The sequence below is a fragment of the Scyliorhinus torazame genome, chromosome 12 (genome assembly GCF_047496885.1).
Source record: "Scyliorhinus torazame isolate Kashiwa2021f chromosome 12, sScyTor2.1, whole genome shotgun sequence".
Taxonomy (NCBI): Eukaryota; Metazoa; Chordata; class Chondrichthyes; order Carcharhiniformes; family Scyliorhinidae; genus Scyliorhinus; species Scyliorhinus torazame.
In genome coordinates, this window is record NC_092718.1 from 135109620 (window position 1) to 135136711 (window position 27092).

General features: G+C 47.1%; 1 protein-coding gene across 1 annotated transcript in view; it reads right to left on the reverse strand.

The window, feature by feature from the left end:
* Window positions 1-27092, reverse strand: part of pou2f2b (POU class 2 homeobox 2b) — a 1400389-nt gene that overhangs the window by 348125 nt on the left and 1025172 nt on the right. Inside the window, exons 7-8 of the mRNA XM_072470112.1 lie at window positions 14279-14390; window positions 11741-11832 (exon numbers count right to left, since the gene is read on the reverse strand). Coding sequence (XP_072326213.1) covers window positions 11741-11832; window positions 14279-14390 — 204 coding nt within the window. The remainder of the gene's footprint in view (window positions 1-11740; window positions 11833-14278; window positions 14391-27092) is intronic.

Genomic DNA, 27092 nt, shown 5'->3' on the forward strand with positions numbered 1-27092 from the left:
AATCGGTGGAGTTAGCATCAGTAAGGAGGATTCCCCCCTCCCCCCCCCCCCCCCCCCGGTGTATGGATAGCTGGACCAGAAGGCCGTTTGAAAGAAATTAGTCCCGATAGAGGGAAGCGAGGGGAGCTGGCAGTGCGGCGAAGCATGGCAGACGCCAAGGACCAGGGAGTGGCGGCTCACTGGCCAAAGGAGCAACAGATGGAGTTTTTCAAGAGTTGCTTTGCCGAGCTAAAAAGGGATACGCTTGACTCGATGAAAGCATCAATCGACCAAATAGTCGTGAATCAGGCAGCCCAGGGGAAAGCAATCCAGGAGATTGAATTAAAACTCTCCAACCAAGAGGACGAGATAACTGTGCTGGAGCATAAGGTGGAGGTGCTAGAGGACCGCCACAAGCAGATGCAGGAGAAGCTGGAGGAGATGGAGAACAGAACCAGGAGGCAGAATTTAAGAATCGTTGGCCTTCCTGAAGGTATCGAGGGATCAGATGCGGAAGCGTATGTGGCGAGTATGCTGGAGTCATTGATGGGAGCGGGCGCTTTCCCTCGACCCCTGGAGCTGGGAGGAGCCCACAGAGCCCTCGCAAGGAAACCCAAGGCGAACGACCCACCAAGGGCCATGGTTTTCCGTTTCCACCGATTTTCAGACAAGGAGCGATGGGCCAAGAAGGAACGGAGCAAGTGGGAGAATAGTGAGGTGCGCATCTATCAGGACCTGGGTGCGGAGCTGGTCAAGAGACGTGCGGGGTTCAACCAGGCAAAGGCGACCCTCTTAAGAAGGGGGTGAAGTATGTGGTGTTACACCCAGCGAGACTGTGGGTAACGCACGAGGACCAACACTATTATTTTGAGTCGCCAGATGATATTTGGACATTTATTAAAGAGAAGAAGTTGGACTCGAGTTAAGAGACACTTAATGCTTCGAAGATGGGAGAAGGCGGCGGTTTGTACTTGTGTTCTGTTTTAAATAAGATTGTGGTTCATCATGGGCAAGAGAGTGGGTTGGGGGGACGGTTGGAGGGCGCTTTGTTTAGAAGGTGTTTGATACGGCGGGGGGGCCCTGAAGCTAGCACTACCCTTCGGGGGACTGGGTTCTGTTTTAAGTGAGTGTGTCTGTTCGGCTTTATGGTTATGCTAATGGCTTTTGGAGAGCTGATGTTTACTTTCTGGGGAATGTGATCTTGTAAATAGGTTTTTTCTATGTGGGGAGATGGGCCCGAACAATAGGGCGATAGTCTGACCGGCACCAGTGGTAGGGGCTATCGGGGTCAGCGTGGATCAGCTGACTCTCGGGAGTGTGGTGGGGGGTGACTTAGTGTTGAGTTGGTGTTTGATTTGGGAGATTAGGTTTTTGGTGTTAGGGTGGGAGGGGGTAGGAGTGGGGGGTGGATGGCTGCTCTGCAGGCAAGGGAGAAATTTTCTTCAGGGAATAAAAGGAGGGTCGGGGAAGCGGGTGGGGGGGCGGGCTCGGGGCTGGCCAAGAAAGGGTGATGGCTAGTCGGCAAGGGAGGAGAGTTGGGGGGGTGGAGGGGGGAGGTAGCTGGTGGAACAAATGGAAGGGGACTTTAAAAGATGGGACATGCTCCCGCTATCACTGGCGGGGAGGGTACAGACCGTGAAAATTATTGTCCTCTCCAGGTTCTTATTTGTATTCCAGTGCCATCCCATCTTCATCCCTAAGGCCTTTTTCAAGCGGGTTAATAAGATCATCTCGGGATCTGTGTGGGCAAACAAGACCCCGCGAGTGAAGAGAATGCTGCTGGAACGCAGTCGGCGGTGGGAGGGTGGGCTGGCGCTGCTGAACGTTTGCAACTACGACTGGGCGGTCAACATTGCCATCATCAGGAAGTGGGTAATGGGGGGGAGTCGGCATGGGAGCGGTTGGAGGCGGCGTCATGTAAAGGCACCAGTTTGGGAGCGCTGGTAACGGAACCTCTGCCATTCTCGCCGGCCCGATACTCCACAAGTCCGGTGGTGGTGGCGACTCTGAAGATCTGGGGGCAATGGAGGAGACACAAGAGGGTGGAGGGAGCATTGGTCTGGACCCCGATATGTAATAACCACAGGTTCCTGCCGGGTAGAATGGACGGCGGGTTCCAGAGCTGGCAGAGGACGGGTATTAGATGGATGGGTGACCTGTTTATAGATGGGAGCTTTCCCAGCCTGCAAGCGCTGGAGGACAAGTTTAAATTGCCGCCAGGGAACAGCTTTAGGTATTCACAAGTGCAAACCTTCCTGAGGAAGCAGGTGGTGGCTTTCCCGCTGCTGCCGCCACGGGGGATACAAGACAGAGTAGTGTCCGGTACCTGGGTGGGGGAGGGGAAGGTGTCGGATATTTACCAGGAGCTGTTGGAAGCGGAGGAAACCCTGGTGAAGGAGCTTAAAGGCAAGTGGGAGGAAGAGTTAGGAGGGGAGTTAGAGGCAGGGCTATGGGCGGATGCCCTAAGTAGGGTCAGTTCCTCCTCATCATGTGCCAGGCTCAGTCTTATACAGTTTAAAGTGGTTCACCGGGTACCCATGACGGCGACGAGGATGAGCAAGTTTTTTGGGGTAGAAGATAGATGTGCGAGGTGTGCGGGTAGCCCAGCAAACCATTACATGTTTTGGGCATGCCCGAAGCTTGAGGGGCTCTGGCAGGGGTTTGCCAAGGCAATTTCGAAGGTGCTAGGAACACGGGTGGTGCCGAGTCCAGAGGTGGCGAACTTTGGAGTGTCAGAAGACCCGGGAGTTCAGGGAGTGAAAGAGGCACCCTGGCCTTTGCCTCCCTGGTAGCCCGGGGATGGATCCTGTTATTGTGGAGGGACTCGAAGCCCCCGAGTGTGGAGACCTGGGTTAGTGACACGGCTGGGTTGATCAGCCTTGAGAAAATAAAGTTTGCCTTAAGAGGAACAATGTTAGGGTTCTCACAGAGGTGGCAGTCGTTCGTCGACTTTCTTGGGGAAATCTAACCTAAAATGTCGGCAGTAGCAGCTTTCCGGGGTGTTTTTTTTTTGTTATTTTCGGTGGTCAGTGAAGACAGAGCCATTCGGGGAAATATCTCTTTTTGCGCCATGTTAATGGTTCACGCCAATTGTTCTTTTTCTGTCTTTGTTATAAAATTTTACAAATATTTCAATAAAAACATTTGAAAAAAAAGAAATCTTTGGATCCTCACTGTCTTCAGGAGATGTCGATTTCGGCGGGAGAACAGCTGGTGAGTCAGTTTCAGCGGGAGCATTGCGGAAGGAGGTTGCTGGGAGGTAAGTCAACCTTTAAAAGCACTTGTCTTTGCAGGGGCAGGCCAGTCGATTTCGGCGGGAGAACAGCTGGTGAGTCAGTTTCAGCGGGAGCATTGCGGAAGGAGGTTGCTGGGAGGTAAGTCAACCTTTAAAAGCACTTGTCTTTGCAGGGGCAGGCCAGTCGATTTCGGCGGGAGAACAGCTGGTGAGTCAGTTTCAGCGGGAGCATTGTGGAAGGAGGTTGCTGGGAGGCACGTGTAGTGTCTCCCACCCACCCTCCTCCTCTAACCTAATAATAAAACCCATTGGTCTGAGGTAAGTACCATATTTTATTATATTATTATTTTTTTATAAAAATTTAATTTAGTTGTTAGCCAGATCTTGGTAGAAAGTTAGAGGAATGGCAGGGAAGGGAGTGCAATGTTCCTCCTGCAGGATGTTTGAGGTGAGGGATGCAGTTAGTGTCCCTGCTGATTTTACCTGCAGGAAGTGCTGCCATCTCCAGCTCCTCCAAGACCGAGTTAGGGAACTGGAGCTGGAGTTGGAAGAACTTCGGATCATTCGGGAGGCAGAAGGGGTCATAGATAGCAGCTTCAGGGAATTAGTTACACCAAAGATTGGAGATAGGTGGGTAACTGTAAGAGGGACTGGGAAAAAGCAGTCAGTGCAGGGATCCCCTGCGGTCGTTCCCCTGAGAAACAAGTATACCGCTTTGGATACTTGTGGGGGGGGGGACTTACCAGGGGTAAGCCATGGGGTACGGGCCTCTGGCACGGAGTCTGTCCCTGTTGCTCAGAAGGGAAGGGGGGAGAGGAGCAGAGCATTAGTAATTGGGGACTCGATAGTCAGGGGCACAGATAGGAGATTTTGTGGGAGCGTGAGAGACTCACGTTTGGTATGTTGCCTCCCAGGTGCAAGGGTACGTGATGTCTCGGATCGTGTTTTCCGGGTCCTTAGGGGGGAGGGGGAGCAGCCCCAAGTCGTGGTCCACATTGGCACTAACGACATAGGTAGGAAAGGGGACAAGGATGTCAGGCAGGCTTTCAGGGAGCTAGGATGGAAGCTCAGAACTAGAACAAACAGAGTTGTTATCTCTGGGTTGTTGCCCGTGCCACGTGATAGTGAGATGAGGAATAGGGAGAGAGAGCATTTAAACACGTGGCTACAGGGATGGTGCAGGCGGGAGGGATTCAGATTTTTGGATAACTGGGGCTCTTTCTGGGGAAGGTGGGACCTCTACAGACAGGATGGTCTACATCTGAACCTGAGGGGCACAAATATCCTGGGGGGGAGATTTGTTAGTGCTCTTTGGGGGGGGGTTTAAACTAATGCAGCAGGGGCATGGGAACCTGGATTGTAGTTTTAGGGTATGGGAGAATGAGAGTATAGAGGTCAGGAGCACAGATTTGACGTCGCAGGAGGGGGCCAGTGTTCAGGTAGGTGGTTTGAAGTGTGTCTACTTCAATGCCAGGAGTATACGAAACAAGGTAGGGGAACTGGCAGCATGGGTTGGTACCTGGGACTTCGATGTTGTGGCCATTTCGGAGACATGGATAGAGCAGGGACAGGAATGGATGTTGCAGGTTCCGGGGTTTAGGTGTTTTCGTAAGCTCAGAGGAGGAGGCAAAAGAGGGGGAGGTGTGGCGCTGCTAGTCAAGAGCAGTATTACGGTGGCGGAGAGGATGCTAGATGGGGACTCTTCTTCCGAGGTAGTATGGGCTGAAGTTAGAAACAGGAAAGGAGAGGTCACCCTGTTGGGAGTTTTTTATAGGCCTCCTAATAGTTCTAGGGATGTAGAGGAAAGGATGGCGAAGATGATTCTGGATATGAGCGAAAGTAACAGGGTAGTTATTATGGGAGACTTTAACTTTCCAAATATTGACTGGAAAAGATATAGTTCGAGTACAATAGATGGGTCGTTTTTTGTACAGTGTGTGCAGGAGGGTTTCCTGAAACAATATGTTGACAGGCCAACAAGAGGCGAAGCCACATTGGATTTGGTTTTGGGTAATGAACCAGGCCAGGTGTTGGATTTGGAGGTAGGAGAGCACTTTGGGGACAGTGACCACAATTCGGTGACGTTTACGTTAATGATGGAAAGGGATAAGTATACACCGCAGGGCAAGAGTTATAGCTGGGGGAAGGGCAATTATGATGCCATTAGACGTGACTTGGGGGGGATAAGGTGGAGAAGTAGGCTGCAAGTGTTGGGCACACTGGATAAGTGGGGCTTGTTCAAGGATCAGCTACTGCGTGTTCTTGATAAGTATGTACCGGTCAGACAGGGAGGAAGGCGTCGAGCGAGGGAACCGTGGTTTACCAAGGAAGTGGAATCTCTTGTTAAGAGGAAGAAGGAGGCCTATGTGAAGATGAAGTGTGAAGTTTCGGTTGGGGCGATGGATAGTTACAAGGTAGCGAGGAAGGATCTAAGACGAGCAAGGAGGGGACATGAGAAGTATTTGGCAGGAAGGATCAAGGAAAACCCAAAAGCTTTCTATAGGTATGTCAGGAATAAGCGAATGACTAGGGAAAGAGTAGGACCAGTCAAGGACAGGGATGGGAAATTGTGTGTGGAGTCTGAAGAGATAGGCAAGATACTAAATGAATATTTTTCGTCAGTATTCACTCAGGAAAAAGATAATGTTGTGGAGGAGAATGCTGAGCCCCAGGCTAATAGAATAGATGGCATTGAGGTACGTAGGGAAGAGGTGTTGGCAATTCTGGACAGGCTGAAAATAGATAAGTCCCCGGGACCTGATGGGATTTATCCTAGGATTCTCTGGGAGGCCAGGGAAGAGATTGCTGGACCTTTGGCTTTGATTTTTATGTCATCATTGGCTACAGGAATAGTGCCAGAGGACTGGAGGACAGCAAATGTGGTCCCTTTGTTCAAAAAGGGGAGCAGAGACAACCCCGGCAACTATAGACCGGTGAGCCTCACGTCTGTAGTGGGTAAAGTCTTGGAGGGGATTATAAGAGACAAGATTTATAATCATCTAGATAGGAATAATATGATCAGGGATAGTCAGCATGGCTTTGTGAAGGGTAGGTCATGCCTCACAAACCTTATTGAGTTCTTTGAGAAGGTGACTGAACAGGTAGACGAGGGTAGAGCAGTTGATGTGGTGTATATGGATTTCAGCAAAGCGTTTGATAAGGTTCCCCACGGCAGGCTATTGCAAAAAATACGGAGGCTGGGGATTGAAGGTGATTTAGAGATGTGGATCAGAAATTGGCTAGCTGAAAGAAGACAGAGGGTGGTGGTTCATGGGAAATGTTCAGAATGGAGTACAGTCACAAGTGGAGTACCACAAGGATCTGTTCTGGGGCCGTTGCTGTTTGTCATTTTTATCAATGACCTAGAGGAAGGCGCAGAAGGGTGGGTGAGTAAATTTGCAGACGATACTAAAGTCGGTGGTGTTGTCGATAGTGTGGAAGGATGTAGCAGGTTACAGAGGGATATAGATAGGCTGCAGAGCTGGGCTGAGAGGTGGCAAATGGAGTTTAATGTAGAGAAGTGTGAGGTGATTCACTTTGGAAGGAATAACAGGAATGCGGAATATTTGGCTAATGGTAAAGTTCTTGAAAGTGTGGATGAGCAGAGGGATCTAGGTGTCCATGTACATAGATCCCTGAAAGTTGCCACCCAGGTTGATAGGGTTGTGAAGAAGGCCTATGGAGTGTTGGCCTTTATTGGTAGAGGGATTGAGTTCCGGAGTCGGGAGGTCATGTTGCAGCTGTACAGAACTCTGGTACGGCCGCATTTGGAGTATTGCGTACAGTTCTGGTCACCGCATTATAGGAAGGACGTGGAGGCTTTGGAGCGGGTGCAGAGCAGATTTACCAGGATGTTGCCTGGTATGGAGGGAAAATCTTATGAGGAAAGGCTGATGGACTTGAGGTTGTTTTCGTTGGAGAGAAGAAGGTTAAGAGGAGACTTAATAGAGGCATACAAAATGATCAGGGGGTTGGATAGGGTGGACAGTGAGAGCCTTCTCCCGCGGATGGATATGGCTGGCACGAGGGGACATAACTTTAAACTGAGGGGTAATAGATATAGGACAGAGGTCAGAGGTAGGTTCTTTACGCAAAGAGTAGTGAGGCCGTGGAATGCCCTACCTGCTAGAGTAGTGAACTCGCCAACATTGAGGGCATTTAAAAGTTTATTGGATAAACATATGGATGATAATGGCATAGTGTAGGTTAGATGGCTTTTGTTTCGGTGCAACATCGTGGGCCGAAGGGCCTGTACTGCGCTGTATTGTTCTATGTTCTATGTTCTATGTCCCTGAGGACTGGAGAATAGGCAATGTTGTTCCTCTGTTTAAGAAGGGTAGCAAGGGTAATCCAGGGAACTACAGGCCGGTGAGCCTTACGTCAGTGGTAGGGAAATTACTGGAGAGAATTCTTCGAGACAGGATCTACTCCCATTTGGAAGCAAATGGACGTATTAGTGAGAGGCAGCATGGTTTTGTGAAGGGGAGGTCGTGTCTCACTAACTTGATAGAGTTTTTCGAGGAGGTCACTAAGATGATTGATGCAGGTAGGGAGTGGATGTTGTCTATCTGGACTTCAGTAAGGCCCTTGACAAGGTCCCTCCTGGCAGACAGGTACAAAAGGTGAAGTCGCACAGGATCAGGGGTGAGCTGGCAAGATGGATACAGAACTGGCTAGGTCATAAAAGACAGAGTAGAAATGGAAGGATGCTTTTCTGATTGGAGGGCTGTGACTAGTGGTGTTCCACAGGGATCAGTGCTGGGACCTTTGCTGTTCGTAGTATATATAAATAATTTGGAGGAAAATGTAACTGGTCTGATTAGTAGGTTTGCAGACGAGACAAAGATTGGTGGAATTGTGGATAGCGATGAGGACTGTCAGAGGATACAGCAGGATTTAAATTGTTTGGAGACTTGGGCGGAGAGATGGCAGATGGAGTTTAATCCGGACAAATGTGAGGCAATGCATTTTGGAAGGTCGAATGCAGGTAGGGAATATACAGTGAATGGTAGAACCCTCAAGAGTATTGGCAGTCAGAGAGATCTAGGTGTATAGGTCCACAGGTGGAAAATGTAGTCAAGAAGGCATACGGCATGCTTGCCTTCATTGGCTGGGGCATTGAGTATAAGAATTGGCAAGTCATGTTGCAGCTGTATAGAACCTTAGTTAGGCCACACTTGGAGTATAGTGTTCAATTCTGGTCACCACACTACCAGAAGGATGTGGAGGCTTTAGAGAGGGTGCAGAAGAGATTTACCAGAATGTTGCCTGGTATGGAGGGCATTAGCTATGAAGAGCGGTTGAATAAACTCGGTTTGTTCTCACTGGAACGACGTAGGTTGAGGGGAGACCTGATAGAGGTCTACAAAATTATGAGGGGCATAGACAGAGTGGATAGTCAGAGGCTTTTTCCCAGGGTAGAGGGGTCAATTACTAGGGGGCATAGGTTTAAGGTGAGAGGGGCAAGGTTTAGAGTAGATGTACGAGGCAAGTTTTTTTACACAGAGGGTAGTGGGTGCCTGGAACTCGCTGCCGGAGGAGGTGGTGGAAGCAGGGACGATGGTGACATTTAAGGGGCATCTTGACAAATACATGAATAGTATGGGAATAGAGGGCTATGGACCCAGGAAGTGTAGGAGATTTTAGTTTCGACGGGCAGCATGGTCTACACAGGCTTGGAGGGACGAAGGGCCTGTTCCTGTGCTGTACTTTTCTTTGTTCTTTGTATATGGCCCTGACGCTAGATGATGACCATGACCTTTCCTAGGCCAGCTCCTAGCCCGTGTTCCGCACCTTGCTTGATCCACCCCTCGGCGGCGACTGCCATCTTATCTCTATCTCCAGTCTCCTAACTGTCCCTTACCCATCAGCAGTACCCCCCTCCCCCCCCCCATTTTGTCTTTCCTCAGCTCTCCCCCCACTTTGCTCCCGTGAACCAGCTATCCAGCTAGCTCAGCATCTCCCACCCTCTGGCGTCAAAAATCCTGCCGATTGCCAGATTCTATCATACCTAGCAATAAAACAAGCACTCAACACAGTAACAACAATCCCAAAAAGCAAACATACCCTCCCCCAACGCGCAGGCAAAGAGGCAAACCCCTCCCCCTTTAACCGATTGCTCATGCATTCACACACACTCACGCATACGTATTCACATACATGCATTCACATACACATTCACACTCATGCACCCTCATTCACACTCATACATTAACCCCCACACACACTCATGCACGTACATACATGCGCACACACATTCACGCACATGCACTTACACACATTCACGGATAGAGTCACACACATGCATTCATACTCATGCATTCACACACATACGCATCCACATTCAAACATGCATTCACACACACACTGACTGACACTGTAAAAGTAAAAATGGGAAAATATGTCATTTGAAACATGGAAGTCTGGCAATACTTGACCTAAGGCTACATGAGAGAATGTAGGGAAAAATCCCACGAAGGGTTAACAGCAGCTGCAAAAGAAGGTTTAGAAATGCAGATAGCCTTTGTCAAACAGGTGTTAAGAAAACAGTTTGTGACTATTCAAGCTGTAAAACTGATGTATGTCTTTTAAGTCACAGCAGATTGAATTTTTTGTTATATGGAAAAAAGCAATATTTCACACCTTCTTTGAAGTTAATTATTTTAGTAAGCAGCTAAAAAAGAATTGCTAGGATTTTCAGTTGAATTGGGTGACAAATGTTTAGGTGTAAAATTCTGCTGACACCAGGTGAAAATGGGAAGCTGGAGACAACGTGACAACGGGAACACACGTTAGCCCCAAATCGGAGTCAGAGTTCTGAGCTGGGGACACTATTTGGTAATAAAGCAACTTTAGAAGTGACAGGAACCAGATGTAACACCCCCCTGGAATCAAAGCACTTTTGAACATCACAAGGGAACAATGTAATCTGAGTTCGATGAGCTGAAGTCATGCTCAATATGAATACATAGTCGTGTTAGAAATAATTCAGATTGTACAATCAAGAGTAAAATAAAGTTACTTTATGATAATGTCATACAAACTCAATAACTGCTAGAAGGGGAATATAAACCCTAAAAAGGGGGACAGCCAGCAGAGTCAGCTCTCATAGCTCGGTCATCGGAAGAATAGAACATAGCAACAGAGCAGAACAACAAATCCATCTGAGGAAGACCAAAAGCTAAAGAAGAGAGAGTCAGCTCTCATAGCTGCCCTCCGTCTTGGGAAAGATAGAGCACAGAAACCGAGCAGAACAGGAAATCCATCTGAGGAAGACCAAAAGCTAAAGAAGAGAGATTGTCAAGGTAGACCTGAAGGTCTTTTCAACCAACCAGGAGAATACAGAAGCAAGATCTTTTTACTTTTCTGTAAAAACAGTGATTGCATCTTTTAAAAGAAAAAATATTATAATAAAATAACTTAAAAGTTTTAACCTGAAACAGTGGTTATTACAAAGTCTACTTTACTTACTTAGCAACGCGGGACCCAGGATTGATGCTACCAAGTGGCAAGTAGAAAAAATTCTTCTATGAAGATGTGGATTATACCGGGGGATAACTTGACAATATAGATTGACCCGAATAGCACCCACCTAAGTCTGCATAGGAGTCAGGGAGTGAGAATCCCTGTTCACCATTTAGAATGTCTTACTGAACCTTTTTGGTAGAGGGGGAATTCTAAGAATAGTGGTGAGTTTTTTACTTCAACACGCACGCATACACTCAGGGATGCACGCACATACACACTGACACGCACTCACACACACATGCATGCACACTCATTCACACTCACACACACTACATGCACATTCACACACACACACGCATTTACACTCATGCATTCACACACACGTGCACACACTCATACACTCTCGGACACATGCACACACTCAGTCACATTCTCACACACACTCGTACACACTCATGCCTGCATGCATACACATGCATTCACACTCATGCATTCACTCACACACACATGCATTCACCCACACACAGTCAAATGCACAGACATGCACTCTCACACATGCACAGACACACACTCTCACACATGCACATACACAGACTCTCACACTTGCATTCATTCACACCCACGCATTCATCCACACACAGTTTAACACAGGGACTGAGTGTGTGGACAGTCGAATACCGGCACTGTGGGTGAATAGAGTCTAACACAGGTTCTGAAGGTGTGCACAGTTCAACACAGGTCTTGAGTGGGTGTACAGGCGAACACTGACATCGAGCATTTGTACAGTCTGACACAGGCACTGAGTGTGTGTACAGTCTAACACAGGTTATGAGTGTCTGTACAGTTTAAAAAAGATACTGACTGTGTGTACAGTTTAATACCGGTGCTAAGAGTATGTACAGTCTAACACTGGCACTAAGTGTCTGAACAGCCTAACATTGGTACTGAGTGCGTGTACAGTCTACCACAGGTCTTGAGTGTGCATACAGTCTACTGAAGCTACAATTGAAGATTTGCTGCTTGTCCATTACATTGAGTGACCACAGTGAAAAGGCTCACCTGTGCAGCGAGCCCAAGGCGGGGTTGTGCCTGCAGGAGTCCCCCTTGGCTTTGCTGAGGTAGCTGTAGAAGATTTGGTGTCGATAGCAGGCCTGAAATGTACGGCAGAACAGTTGATCAGTCTGGTAATATGAGGGCAATGACAAAGTGATACAGAATAAGTCTCTCTCGACACTGTCCCATCAAACACTCCCACGACAGGTACAGCACGGGGTTAGATACAGAGTGAAACTCCCTCTACACTGTCCCCATCAAACACTCCCAGGACAGGGACAGCACGGGGTTAGATACAGAGTAAAGCTCCCTCTACACTGTCCCCATCAAACATTCCCAGGACAGGTACAGCACGGGGTTAGATACAGAGTAAATCTCCCTCGACACTGTCCCCATCAAACATTCCCAGGACAGGTCCAGCACAGGGTTAGATACAGAGAAAGCTCCCTTTACACTGGCCCCATCAAACACTCCCAGGACAGGTCCAGCACAGGGTTAGATACAGAGAAAGCTCCCTTTACACTGTCCCAATGAAACTTTCCCAGGATAGGTACAGCCAGCACAGAGTTACAATCACAGTAAATCCCCCCCCCCTCACTTTGGACTTGTGCCCCCTTGTAATTGTAATTTCCGACCTAGAAAAAACCTCCAACTGTTCACCCTATCTATACCCCTCATAATTTTATAAACTTCTATCAGGTCGCCCCTCAGCCTCCGTCTCTCGAGGGAGAATAATCCCAGTTTATTCAATCTCTCCTCTTAGCTAATACTCTCCATACCAGGCAACATCCTGGTAAACCTTTTCTGTATTCTCTCCAAAGCCTCCACGTCCTTCTGGTAATGTGTGCCCAGAATTGGACACAGTATTCCAAATGTGGCCGAACCAACGCTCTATATAATTAACATAATTTACGACCTTTTAAACTCGATACCCATCCTATGAAGGCAAGCATGCCATATGCTTTCTTTACCACCATTTCCACCTGTGCTGTCACTTTAAAGGATCTGTGGACCTGCACACCCAGATCTCTCTGTGTCTCTATGCTCCTGATGGTTCCGTCATTTATTTTATAGATCCCACCTGAATTGGGTTTACCAAAATGCATCACCTCGCATTTGTCTGGGAAATTTCCATCTGCCGTTTCTCTGCCCAATTTTGCAGCCTAACTTTATCTGGTGTATTCTCTAACAATCTTCATCACGATCCGCAACTCCTGCAATTTAGTATCATCCGCAAACTTGCTAATCAGACCAGCGTCCCCATGAAACACTCCTAGGGCTGGAACAGCACAGGGTTAGATACAGAGTAAAGCTCCCTCCACACTGTCCCCATCGAATGCCCCCAGGACAGGTCCAGCACAGGGTTAGATACAGAGTAAAACTCCCTCTACACTGTTCCCATCAAACACAACCAGGACAGGTGCAGCACGGGGTTAGATACAGAGTAAAGCTCCCTCTACACTGTCCCCATCAAACACTCCCAGGACAGGTACAGCACGGGGTTAGATACAGAGTAAAGCTCCATCTACACTGTCCCCATCAAACATTCCCAGGACAGGTACAGCACGGGGTTAGATACAGAGTAAAGCTCCCTCTACACTGTTCCCATCAAACACAACCAGGACAGGTGCAGCACGGGGTTAGATACAGAGTAAAGCTCCCTCTACACTGTCCCCATCAAACACTCCCAGGACAGGTACAGCACGGGGTTAGATACAGAGTAAAGCTCCCTCTACACTGTCCCCATCAAACACTCCCAGGACAGGTACAGCACGGGGTTAGATACAGAGTAAATCTCCCTCTACACTGTCCCCCTTATACACTCCCAGGACAGGTGCAGCACGGGGTTAGATACAGAGTGAAACTCCCTCTACACTGTTCCCATCAAACACTCCCAGGACAGGTACAGCACAAGGTTCGATCCAAGAGGGCCCGATTATCAGTTCTCGTTGCATGCTTGCTAGAGCGAAATGTGGCCGGTGAATAGGGGGAGTGACCTAAAACGATGACCACGTCAAGAGCCAAACTGTTTGCGATGCAACCGGCCCGCTCCCCTCGGCGAAATCGGGATCTCGCTGTAGCATGGCGAGAAATCAATTATCACCACTTAAAGCCCTATTTCCATCCAATTAACGGGAGCGACCCCATGTCCAAATGCCAGCCCGTATTCAGGGGCCTCCCCAGTAAGTGGTACAGCATGGGATTAGATGCCATTTAAAACTCCCTTGACAGAGCAAAGCTCCCTCTACACTGTCCGCATAAACACTCCCAGGACAGGTACAGCATGGGATTAGATACAGAGTAAATCTCCCTCTACACTGGCCCAAATACTCCCAGGACAGGGACAGCACGGGCTTAGATACAGAGTAATGTTCCATCTACACTGTCCCCAAACACTCTCAGGACAGATGCAGCACGAGGTTAGATCCAGCTCCGATGAAGGAACAGTCCCAGTGGTGTGTATCAGGGGTGTGGTGGTGGGTTTCATGTCTGCTCCGCTCAGATATGTTGATCCCTGCTTTTGGAGTGATTGCACTACCCTACCTTGCTGTCCTTGCTGTGGCATGAGGAACTGTGCCGGGCCTTGGAGATTGGCAGCAAGGTGATGCCCAGGTACCAGTACCAACTGCTGAAGCTGCAGTAACTGCTGGAGGTCCTACACACAAAGAAAAACCTGTTAGTCACATCCAGCGAACTGCAAAGTCACTATTCAGTGAGTCCATCCAACTGTCCTCAATCTCAGAGTGTGATAACTGTTTGAGAGTTGGTTGAGTTTGTGAGTGTGTGTGTGAAAGTTTGAGTTTGTGTGTGCGAGTTTGAGTTTGTATGTGTGTGTGAGTTTGTGTGTGTGTGTGTGTTTGTGTGTGTGTGTTTGTGCGAGTTTGAGTTTGTGTGTGTGTGTGTGTGTGTGAGTTTGTGTGTGTGTGTGTTTGTGTGTGTGTGTGTTTGTGTGTGTGCAAGTTTGAGTTTGTGTGTGTGTGTGTGTGTGAGTTTGTGTGTGTGTGTGTTTGTGTGTGTGTGTGTTTGTGTGTGTGCAAGTTTGAGTTTGTGTGTGCGAGTTTGAGTTTGTATGTGTGTGTGAGTTTGTGTGTGTGTGTGAGTTTGTGTGTGTGAGTTTGTGTGTGTGTGTGTTTGTGTGTGTTTGTGTGTGTGCAAGTTTGAGTTTGTGTGTGCGAGTTTGAGTTTGTATGTGTGTGTGAGTTTGTGTGTGTGTGAGTTTGTGTGTGTGCGAGTTTGAGTTTGTGTGTGTTTGTGTGTGTGTGAGTTTGTGTGTGTGTGTGTTTGTTTGTGTGTGTGTGAGTTTGTGTGTGTGAGTTTGAGTTTGTGTGTGTTTGTGTGTGTGTGAGTTTGTGTGTGTGTGTGCTTGTGTGTGTGCAAGTTTGAGTTTGTGTGTGCGAGTTTGAGTTTGTATGTGTGTGTGAGTTTGTGTGTGTGTGTGAGTTTGTGTGTGTGTGTGTTTGTTTGTGTGTGTGTGAGTTTGTGTGTGTGAGTTTGAGTTTGTGTGTGTTTGTGTGTGTGTGAGTTTGTGTGTGTGTGTGCTTGTGTGTGTGCAAGTTTGAGTTTGTGTGTGCGAGTTTGAGTTTGTATGTGTGTGTGAGTTTGTGTGTGTGTGTGAGTTTGTGTGTGTGCGAGTTTGAGTTTGTGTGTGAGAGCTTGTGTGTGTGTTATAACCCACACGTGACCTACGGGATTGGAGCAAACATTCTCCCATGAATTTCAGAAATGCGAGCTCCCTGTGTTAAGGGGGCGGGGAGCCCAAGGACATTCATGATTGAATTCTATATAAAGTTGACCAAGTTTGGAAGCGACTGAGCAGGCCCAGTTGGGATGTTTTTTGTAAATACAAGTACATTCCAATCGACCAACTTTCTTTTTACTAACTCGATTCAGACTGATTTGTGGCCTATAAAACTGGCATGATGATAAAACTGGATTACTGTCAATGCTGCTACATGGCTGGGTGACCCACCTCCTTTACTCTGCCGAACCACGGTTGGTAACGAAGGTGTCTCAGTTTGGAAGACTGGACATGTTCAATGCAAGCCTCAGGGATTGGGCACAGTACGCAGAATGCAGGTGATACTTTTTCCGGGCGAATAATATCAAAGATGATTATCGACAGACAGTAATATTGCTGACTGCCTATGGAGCACATACTTATTGAGTGATTAAAAGCCTTACACCTCCGGACACTAAAACCTTTGAACAATTGGTAACCTTTGAACACTTCAACCCTAAACTGTCTGCAATTGTGCAGAATACCGTATCAATATGGCAGAGATGACCACTGGAGTGTCCGTCATCGAGTTATTAACGAGGCTAGAAAACAAATTTTGTGAGTCTGGAACTTCCCTTTCAGGAATGCAGCATGACCATTTGGTCTCCAGCGTAAATAACCCAGCTAATTAAAGGAAGTTGCTGGCCGAAACGTCCCTAAACCTTCAGCGAGCCGTACAAATTTTATGTGGACAAAGGGCTCAAAGGGAGCATCGGTCAGCCAGAGATCCAGATACCCCAGTCAAGGCAGGTGGCAACTGCGGAATCGCACTTTCCACCTGGACCAGCCAGAGGAGGCGTGTATGCAGCTGAATCACATTATAGTAACTCGAGTGGCCCTCATTAAGGTAACTGTTCAGGTAAATGGGCATCCATTAGATATGGAGCTAGACAAGGGAGCTGCGGTTTCCATTGTTGGAAAGCAGATTTTGGACAGGATAAAGTGAGGGTGCATGCGGGACACAGAGGCAGGATTAGCGACGTATACCGGCGAACCATTAGCCATTGCAGGAAGCAGTATGACCCTGGTGGTTTACGGACAACAGTCGGTGCGTCTCCCGTTCATCACAGTCAAGGGACACGGCCCCAGCCTGCTTGGCCGCCATTGGCTAACATGCCGACAACTGGACTGGCAGCAAATTTTCCAAATGTGATCTGGGGACCTTTACTAGGAAAATATCCTGAGGTTTTCCAACCCGGACTGGGGAAGATAAAAAGGGGCCATCAGAAAAATTCAGATCGGCTCGGATGCACAACCAAAGATATTTCAGAGCTCACCCAGTTCCTTACACCTTGTTAGCGAAAGTTGAGGCTGAATGTAGCTGGCTGGAAGGACATGGGATCACCAGGCCAGTGTGCTTTGCAGATTGGGCCACGCTGGTGGCCCTGGTGTTCAAACCTGGAGTATGGAAGACGGTCCAATTGCGTGGGGAGTGTAAGTTAATGGTCAACATGGCCTCCCGATTGGATTGTTACCTGATGCCCCGCATCGAGTATCGATATGCAAAACTGGCCGGTGGACACTCATTTACTAAGCTCGACACGAACCATGTGTATTTGCAGTTAGAATTGAACTCTGCCTCACGTCAATATGTGACTATAGAAAGCCAAAGAGGCCAGTGAGAAAACACCAGGCTGCCCTTGGAGGTGTCGTCGGCCTGTGCCATATTCCAGAGAGTGATGGGAAATATACTGCAAGGTTTGCGCGGATGGTGGTGTATCTGGATGACCTGTTGGTCACAGGGGAAACCTAACAGAACATTTCAGTAATTTGGACAGGGTGCGACATCGTTTCTCAGAGATGGGCGTTTTCCACATAAGGAAAGTGGTGTACCTGGCCTACCAAGTGCCACGTGAGGGGTTACACCCAGTCATGGAGGTGTACATATGGGCTATTCAACAGATTCCAACCCCTGAAAACACCACAGAGCTGCGGTCTTCCTGGTATTGGTGAACTATTATGGAAAGTTCATCCTGGCCTCGCGACAGTATTAGCCTCTCTACACCGCCTCCTAAAAAGCACCATGAATAGACGTGGAGAAAGCAACAGAAAGAGGCATTCACACAGGTAAAAAACAACTGATTTTCTCCGGCTTGTCAACACATTATGATCCTGCCGATTGAGTAATTGTCACGTGTGATGTGACGCACCACCATGTGGCACTGGTGCCACATAGGGGCTGGTTTAGCACAGGGCTAACGAGCTGGCTTTGAAAGCAGACCAAGGCAGTCCAGCAGCACTGTTCAATTCCCGTACCAGCCTCCCCGAACAGGTGCCGGAATGTGGCGACTAGAGGCTTTTCACAGCAACTTCATTTGAAGCCTACTTGTGACAATAAGCGATGTTCATTTCATTTATAGTTTATCACATCGCTGGAAGGTGGCAGAGAGAGACACCGATCATTTTCGCCTCCCAGACAATGGCCGAGCTCAATTATGCACAAATTCAGAAAGAGGGTCAGGCAGTTGTCTTTGCCGTTAAAAAATTCATCCAGTATGTGGATAGTCAAGGTTTCAGGATCATCACGGACCACAAGCTGTGTGTGCGTGAGTTTGTGTGCATGAGAGTATGTGTGTATGAGTTTGTGTGTGTATGTGTGAGTTTTTGTGTGCGTGTATGTGTGTATGAGTTTGTGTGTGTGTGAGTTTGTGTGCGTGAGTGTCAGTTTGTGTGTGTATGTGTGAATTTCTGTGTGAGAACAAAGAACAAAGAAAAGTACAGCACAGGAACATGCCCTTCGGCCCTCCAAGCCTGCGCCGACCATGCTGCCCGTCTAAACTAAAATCTTCTACACTTCCTGGGCCTGTATCCCTCAATTCCCATCCTATTCATGTATTTGTCAAGATGCCCCTTAATTGTCACTATCGTCCCTGCTTCCACCACCTCCTCCGGCAGCGAGTTCCAGGCACCCACTACTCTCTGTGCGAAAAAACTTGCCTCGTACATCTCCTCTAAACCTTGCCCCTCGCACCTTAAACCTATGCCCCCTAGTAATTGACCCCTCTACCCTGGGAAAAAGCCTCTGACTATCCACTCTGTCTCTGCCCCTCATAATTTTGTAAACCTCTATCAGCTCACCCCTCAACCTCCAGTGAGAACAAACCGAGTTTATTCAACCGCTCCTCATAGCTAATGCTCTCCATACCAGGCAACATCCTGGTAAATCTCTTCTGCACCCTCTCTAAAGCTTCCACATCCTTCTGGTAGTGTGGCGACCAGAATTGAACACTATACTCCAAGTGTGGCCTAACTAAGGTTCTATACAGCTGCAACATGACTTGCCAATTCTTATACTCAATGCCCCAGCCAATGAAAGCAAGCATGCCGTATGCCTTCTTGACTACCTTCCCCATCTGTGTTGCCCCTTTCAGTGACCTGTGGACCTGTACACCTAGATCTCTCTGACTTTCAATACTCTTGAGGGTTCTACCATTCACTGTATATTCCCTACCTGCATTAGACCTTCCAAAATGCATTACCTCACATTTGTCCGGATTAAACTCCATCTGCCATCTCTCCGCCCAAGTCTCCAAACAATCTAAATCCTGCTGTATCCTCTGATAGTCCTCATCGCTATCCGCAATTCCACCAACCTTTGTGTCGTCTGCAAACTTACTAATCAGACCAGTTACATTTTCCTCCAAATCATTTATATATACTACGAACAGCAAAGGTCCCAGCACTGATCCCTGCGGAACACCACTAGTCACAGCCCTCCAATTAGAAAAACACCCTTCCATTGCTACTCTCTGCCTTCTATGACCTAGCCAGTTCTGAATCAATCTGGCCAGCTCACCCCTGATCCCATGTGACTTCACCTTTTGTACCAGTCTACCATGAGGGACCTTGTCAAAGGCCTTACTGAAGTTCATCTAGACAACATCCACTGCCCTACCTGCATCAATCATCTTTGTGACCTCTTCGAAAAACTCTATCAAGTTAGTGAGACACGACCTCCCCTTCACAAAACCATGCTGCCTCTCGCTAATACGTCCATTTGCTTCCAAATGGGAGTAGATCGTGTCTCGAAGAATTCTCTCCAGTAATTTCCCTACCACTGTGTAAGGCTCACCGGCCTGTAGTTCCCTGGATTATCCTTGCCACCCTTCTTAAAGAAAGGAACAACATTGGCTATTCTCCAGACCTCCGGGACATCACGTGAAGACAGTGAGGATCCAAAGATTTCTGTCAAGGCCTCAGCAAGTTCCTCTCTAGCCTCCTACAGTATTCTGGGGTAGAATCCCATCAGGCCCTGGGGACTTATCTACCTTAATATTTTTCAAGGTGCCCAACACCATGTCTTTTTGGATCTCAATGTGACCCAGGCTATCTACACCCCCTTCTCCAGACTCAACATCCACCAATTCCTTCTCTTTGGTGAATACTGCTGCAAAGTATTCATTTAGTACCTCGCCCATTTCCTCTGGCTCCACACATAGATTCCCTTGCCTATCCTTCAGTGGGCCAACCCTTTCCTTGGCTACTCTCTTGCTTTTTATGTACGTGTAAAAAGCCTTGGGATTTTCCTTAACCCTATTTGCCAATGACTTTTTGTGATCCCTTCTAGCTCTCCTGACTCCTTGCTTAAGTTCCTTCCTACTTTCCTTATATTCCACACAGGCTTTGTCTGTTCCCAGCCTTTTAGCCCTGACAAATGCCTCCTTTTTCTTTTTGATGAGGCCTACAATGTCTCTCGTTATCCAAGGTGCCCAAAATTTGCCGTATTTATCCTTCTTCCGCACAGGAATATGCCGGTCCTGATTTCCTTTCAACTGACATTTGAAAGCCTCCCACATGTCAGATGTTGATTTACCCTCAAACATCCGCCCCCAATTTAGGTTCTTCAGTTCCCGCCTAATATTGTTATAATTAGCCTTCCCCCAATTTAGCACATTCATCCTAGGACCACTCTTATCCTTGTCCACCAGCACTTTAAAACTTACTGAATTGTGGTCACTGATCCCGAAATGCTCCCCTGCTGAAACTTCTACCACCTGGCCGGGCTCATTCCCCAATACCAGGTCCAGTACAGCCCCTTCCCTAGTTGGACTATCTACATATTGTTTTAAGAAGCCCTCCTGGATGCTCCTTACAAACTCTGCCCCGTCTAAGCCCCTAGCACTAAATGAGTCCCAGTCAATATTGGGGAAGTTGAAGTCTCCCATAACAACAACCTTGTTGTTTTTACTAGTGTCCAAAATCTGTCTACCTATCTGCTCCTCTATCTCCCGCTGGCTGTTGGGAGGCCTGTAGTAAACCCCCAACATTGTGACTGCACCCTTCTTATTCCTGATCTCTACCCATATAGCCTCACTGCCCTCTGAGGAGTCCTCCCGCAGTACAGCTGTGATATTCTCCCTAACCAGTAGTGCAACTCGGCCTCCCCTTTTACATCCCCCTCTATCCCGCCTGAAACATCTAAATCCTGGAACGTTTAGCTGTCAATCCTGTCCTTCCCTCAACCAGGTCTCTGTAATGGCAACAACATCATAGTTCCAAGTACTAATCCAAGCTCTAAGTTCGTCTGCCTTACCCGTAATACTTCTTGCATTAAAACATATGCACTTCAGGCCACCAGACCCGCTGATTTCAGCAACATCTCCCTGTCTGCTCTTCCTCAGAGCCATACTGTCCCGATTCCCTCGTTCTCCCTCAATGCTTTCACCTTCTGACCTATTGCTCCGGTACCCACCCCCCTGCCATACTAGTTTAAACCCTCCCGTGTGACACTAGCAAACCTCGCGGCCAGGATGTTTATGCGTCTCCAGTTTAGATGCAACCCGTCCTTCTTATGCAGGTCACACCTGCCCCGGAAGAGCTCCCAGTGGTCCAGATAACGGAAACCCTCCCTCCTACACCAGCTGTTTAGCCACGTGTTTGGCTGCTCTATCTTCCTATTTCTAGCCTCACTGGCACGTGGCACAGGGAGTAATCCCGATATTACATCCCTAGAGGTCCTGTCTTTTAACTTTCTGCCTAGCTCCCTGAACTCCTGCTGCAGGACCTCATGCCCCTTCCTGCCTATGTCTTTAGTACCAATATGTACAACGACCTCTGCCTGTTTGCCCTTCCCCTTCAAGTTGCCCGCTCCCTGTTCTGAGACATCCTGGACCCTGGCACCAGGGAGGCAACATACCATCCTGGAGTCTCTTTCACGTCCACAGAAGCGCCTATCTGTGCCCCTGACTATAGAGTCCCTTATTACTATTGCTCTTCTGCGCTTTGACCCTCCCTTCTGAACATCAGAGCCAGCCGTGGTGCCACTGCTCTGGCTGCTGCTGTTTTCCCCTGATAGGCTATCCCCCCCGACAGTATCCAAAGGGGTATATCTGTTCGAGAGGGGGACAACCACAGGGGATTCCTGCACTGACTGCCTGCCCTTTCTGGTGGTCACCCATTTCTCTGCCTGCACCTTGGGTGTGACCACATTTATATAACTGCGATCTATGACGCTTTCCACCACCTGCATGCTCCTAAGTGCATCCAACTGCTGCTCCAACTGAAGCACGCGGTCTGTGAGGAGCCCCAGTTTGTTAGAGTGTGAGCTTGTGTTTGTGTGAATTTGTTAGCGTGTGAGTTTGTGTGTCTTATGTTTTTTTTCATGTGTGGAACAACACTGTACCTTGGTACACGTGACAATAAAACAAATCCAATCCAGGTTCAGGGACAAGATTGCATCATGCAAAAGCACCTTGATCACATACAACCCAGAAGGCCAGTTCTTCGTAAAGTTCCTCAGTGTAGGAAAGTCCTTGTCGAACCCAATCCAATGCTTGTGTGTGTGTGTTGGTGAGTTTGTGTGAATTTGTTAGAGTTTACGATTGTGTGTATGAGCTTGTGTGTGTAAGTTTGTTTGTGTGAGTTTGCTAGAGTGTAAGTGTGTGTGAGTTTGTGTGTGTGTGTTTGTATGAGTGTGAGTTTGTGTGTGTCAGTTTGCGTGTGAGTGTGAGTTTGTGTGTGTTAGAGTGTGAGTGTGTTTGTATGTCTGTGAGTTTGTGTCAGTTTGTGTGTGAGTTTGTGTGTGTGAGTTTATGTGTGTGACTTTGTGAGAGTGTGACTTTGTGAGAGTGTGAGTTTGTGAGAGCGTGACTTTGTGAGAGTGTGAGTTTGAGAGTGTGAGTTTGTGAGAGTGTGAGTTTGTGTGTGTGTGTGTTTGTATGTGTGTGAGTTTGTGTGTGTGTGTTTGTATGAGTGTGAGTTTGTGTGTGTCAGTTTGCGTGTGAGTGTGAGTTTGTGTGTGTTAGAGTGTGAGTGTGTTTGTATGGCTGTGAGTTTGTGTCAGTTTGTGTGTGTGTTTGTTGGAGTGTGAGTTTGTGTGTGTGTGAGTTTGTGAGAGTGCGACTTTGTGAGAGTGTGAGTTTGTGTGTGAGTTTGTGTGTGTGTGAGAGTTTGTGTCTGGGTTTATGTGAATTTGTTGAGTGTGAGTTTGTGTTTGATCACATACAACCCAGAAGGCCAGTTCTTCGTAAAGTTCCTCAGGGTAGGAAAGTCCTTGTCGAACCCAATCCGATGCTTGTGTGTATGAGCTTGTGTATGTGTCTGTGTGTGTGGGAGGTTGTGTGTGGGTGAGTTTATGTGAGTTTGTTAGAGTGCGTTGTGTGTGTGAGTTTGTGTGAGCTTGTAAGTGAGTTTGTGTGTGTGTATGAGTTTGTGTGAGTTTGTTAGTTGAGTGTGTGTGTGCGTTTGTGTGCGTGTTTGTATGAGTGTCAGTTTTAGAGTGTGAGTTTGTCTGTGTGTAAGTTTGTGTGTGCAAGGGTTTATGTGTGCGAGAGATTGTGTGTGTGAGAGATAGTGTGTGCGGGAGTTTGTGTGTGCGAGAGTATGTGTGTGCGAGAGTTTGTGTGTGCGAGAGTTTGTGTTTGCGCGAGTTTGTGTGTGTGCTGGAATTTGTGTGAGCGTGAGAGTTTGTGTGTGTATGTGAGTTTGTGTTTGTGTGTGAGTTTGTTAGAGTTAAGTGTGTGTGTTTGTGTGTGTTTGTTAGAGTTGAGTCTGTGTTTGTGCGTTTGTGTGCGAGTGTTTGTATGAGTGTGAGTTTTAGAGTGTGAGTTTGTGTGTGTGAGAGAGTTGTGAGTGAGAGTTTGTGTGCGTGAGAGTTTGTGTGAGGTTGTGTGTGAGTTTGTTAGAGTTGAGTGTGTGTGTTTGTGTGTGAGTTTGACAGAGTGTGAGTCTGTGTGTAAGTTTATGTGTGTGAGTTTGTGCACGAGTGTGAGTTCATTAGCGTTGAGTGTGTATGGGTTTGTGTTTGTGTGTGAGTTTGTTAGTTGAGTGTGTATGTGAATTTGTGTGCGTGTGTTTGTATGAGCGTCAGTATGAGAATGTGAGTTTGTGTGAGTTTGAGTGTGTGCGAGAGTTTGTGTGTGTGCGAGTGTTTGTGTGTGTACGAGAGTTTGTGTGTATGTGAGTTTGAGTGTGTGTCAGTTTGTGTGTGTCAGTTTGTGTGAATTTGTTTAAGATTGTGTGTATGAGCTTGTGCCTGTGTGTATGAGTTTCTGAGTGTCAGTTCTGTGTGTGTTTGTATTTGAGTGAGTTTGTGGGTGTGTATGAGTTTGTGTGTGAGTTTGTTAGAGATGAGTGTATGTGTGTAAGTCTGTGTGTGTGCATTTGTGTGCGTATGTTTGTATGAGTATGAGTTTTAGAGTGTGAGTTTGTTTGTGTGTGAGAGGTTGTGTGTGTGAGCGTTTGTGTGTGTGAGAGTTTGTGTGTGTAAGATTTTGTGTGTGTGAGAGTGTGTGTGTGTGCGTTTATGATAGTGTGAGTTTGTGATAGTGTGTTTGTGTGTGAGTTTGTGTATCTGTGTTAGTTTGTGTATGAGTTTGTGTGAATTTGTTGAGTGTGAGTCTGTGTTTGATCACATACAACCCAGAAGGCCAGTTCTTCGTAAAGTTCCTCAGGGTAGGAAAGTCCTTGTCGAACCCAATCCGATGCTTGTGTGTATGAGCTTGTGTGTGTGTGAGGTTGTGTGTGTGTGAGGTTGTGTGTGGGTGAATTTATGTGAATTTGTTAGAGTGCGTTGTGTGTGCGTGTGAGTTTGTGTGAGTGTGTGAGATTGTGAGTGAGTTTGTTAGAGTTGAGTGTGTGTGTTTGTGTGTGAGTTTGACAGAGTGTGAGTCTGTGTGTAAGTTTATGTGTGTGTGAGTTTATGCGTGAGTGTGAGTTCATTAGAGTTGAGTGTGTATGAGTTTATGTTTGAGTTTGTTAGTTGAGTGTGTATGTGAATTTGTGTGCGTGTTTGTATGAGCGTCAGTATTAGAATGTGAGTGTGTGTGTGAGTTTGAGTGTGTGCGAGAGTTTGTGTGTATGTGAGTTTGAGTGTGTATGTGAGTTTTTGTGTGAATTTCTTTCAGATTGTGTGTATGAGCTTGTGTCTGTGTGTGTGTGAGTTTCTGAGTGTCAGTTCTGTGTGTGTTTGTATTTGAGTGAGTTTGTGTGTGAGTTTGTTTGTGTGTGAGAGGTTGTGTGTGTGAGAGTTTGTGTGTGTGAGAGTTTGTGTGTGTGAGATTTTGTGTGTGTGTGTGTGTGTGTGTGTGTGCGTTTGTGATAGTGTGAGTTTGTGTGAATTTCTTGAGTGTGAGTCTGTGTTTGATCACTTACAACCCAGAAGGCCAGTTCTTCGTAAAGTTCCTCAGGGTAGGAAAGTCCTTGTCGAACCCAATCCGATGCTTGTGTGTATGAGCTTGTGTGTGTGTGAGGTTGTGTGTGGGTGAATTTATGTGAATTTGTTAGAGTGCGTTGTGTGTGCGTGTGAGTTTGTGAGTGAGTGTTTGTGTATGAGTTTCTGTGTGTTTGTTAGAGATGAGTGTGTGTGTGTGAATTTGTGTGTGTGCTTGTTTGTATGAGTTTCAGTTTTAGAGTGTGATTTTGTGTGTGAGGATTTGTGTGTGCGAGAGTTTGTCTGTGCGAGTTTGTGTGTGCGAGAGATTGTGTGTGCGAGAGATTGTGTGTGCAAGAGTATGTGTGTGCAAGAGTTTGTGTGTGCGAGAGTGTGTGTGCGAGAGTTTGTGTTTGCGCGAGAGTTTGTGTGTCTGTGAGTTTGTGTGTGAGTGTGTTAGAGTTACGTGTGTGTGAGTTTGTGTGTGTTTGTTTGAGTTGAGTGTGTGTGTGTGTTTGTGTGCGAGTGTTTGTATGAGTGTGAGTTTTAGAGTGTGAGGTTGTTTGTGTGTGTGAGAGTTTGTGGGTGAGAGTTTGCGTGCGTGTGAGTTTGTTAGAGTTGAGTGTGTGTGTGTAAGTTTGTGTGTGTACATTTGTGTGTGTGTTTGTATGAGTATGAGTTTTAGAGTGTGAGTTTGTTTGTGAGAGTTTGTGTGTGAGAGTTTGTGTGTGTGAGAGTTTGTGAGTGAGATTTTGTGTGTGAGAGTGTGTGTGCATTTGTGATAGTGTGAGTTTGTGATAGTGTGAGTTTGTGTGTGAGTCTGTGTGTGTAAGTTTGTATGTGTGTGTTTGTGCGTCAGTGAGTTCATTAGAGTTGAGTGTGCATAAGTTTGTGTTTGTGTGTGAGTTCGTTAGTTGAGTGTGTGTGTGAATTTCTGTGTGCCTGTGTTTGTATGAGTGTGAGTTTTAGAGTGTAAGTTTGTTTGTGTGTGCGAGTGTTTGTGTGTGCGTGAGAGTTTGTGTGTATGTAAGTTTGTGTGTGTGTCAGTTTGTGTGAATTTGTTTAAGATTGTGTGTATGAGCTGGTGTCTGTGTGTGTGAGAGTTTCTGTGTCAGTTATGTGTGTGTTTGTATTTGAATGAGTTTGTGTGTGTGTATGAGTTTGTTCGAGATGAGTGTGTGTGTGTAAGTTTGTGTGTGTACATTTGTGTGCGTGTTTGTATGAGTATGAGTTTTAGAGTGTGAGTTTGTTTGTGTGTGAGAGTTTGTGTGTGAGAGTTTGTGTGTGTGAGAGTTTGTGTGTGAGAGATTTTGTGTGTGAGAGTGTGTGTGCATTTGTGATAGTGTGAGTTTGTGATAGTGTGAGTTTGTGTGTGAGTTTGTGTGTCTGTGTGACTTTGTGTATGAGGTTGTGTGAATTTGTTGAGTGTGAGTCTGTGTTCGATCACTTACAACCCAGAAGGCTAGTTCTTCGTAAAGTTCCTCAGGATAGGAAAGTGCTTGTCGAACCCAATCCGAGGCTTGTGTGTATGAGCTTGTGTGTGTGTGTGTGAGGTTGTGTGTGGGTGAGTTTATGTGAGTTTGTTAGAGTGCGTTGTGTACGCGTGTGAGTTTGTGTGAGCGTGTGCGTTTGTGAGTGATTGTGTGTGTATGAGTTTATGTGTGAGTTTGTTAGAGTTGCGTGTGTGTGTGAATTTGTGTGTGTGCGTGTTTGAATGAGTTTCAGTTTTAGAGAGTGATTTTGTGTGCGAGAGTTTGTGTGTGCGAGTTTGTGTGCGAGAGTTTGTGTGTGTGAGAGTTTGTGTGCGTGTGTGTGTGAGTTTGTGAGTATGTGTGCGTTTGTGATAGTGTGAGTTTGTGTGTGAGTTTGTGTGCCTGCGTGAGTTTGTGTATGTGTTTGTGTGAGCTTGTGAGTTTGTAAGAGAGTTTGTGTGTGTATGAGTTTGTGTGTGAGTTTGTTAGAGTTGAGTGTGTGTGTTTGTGTTTGTGTTT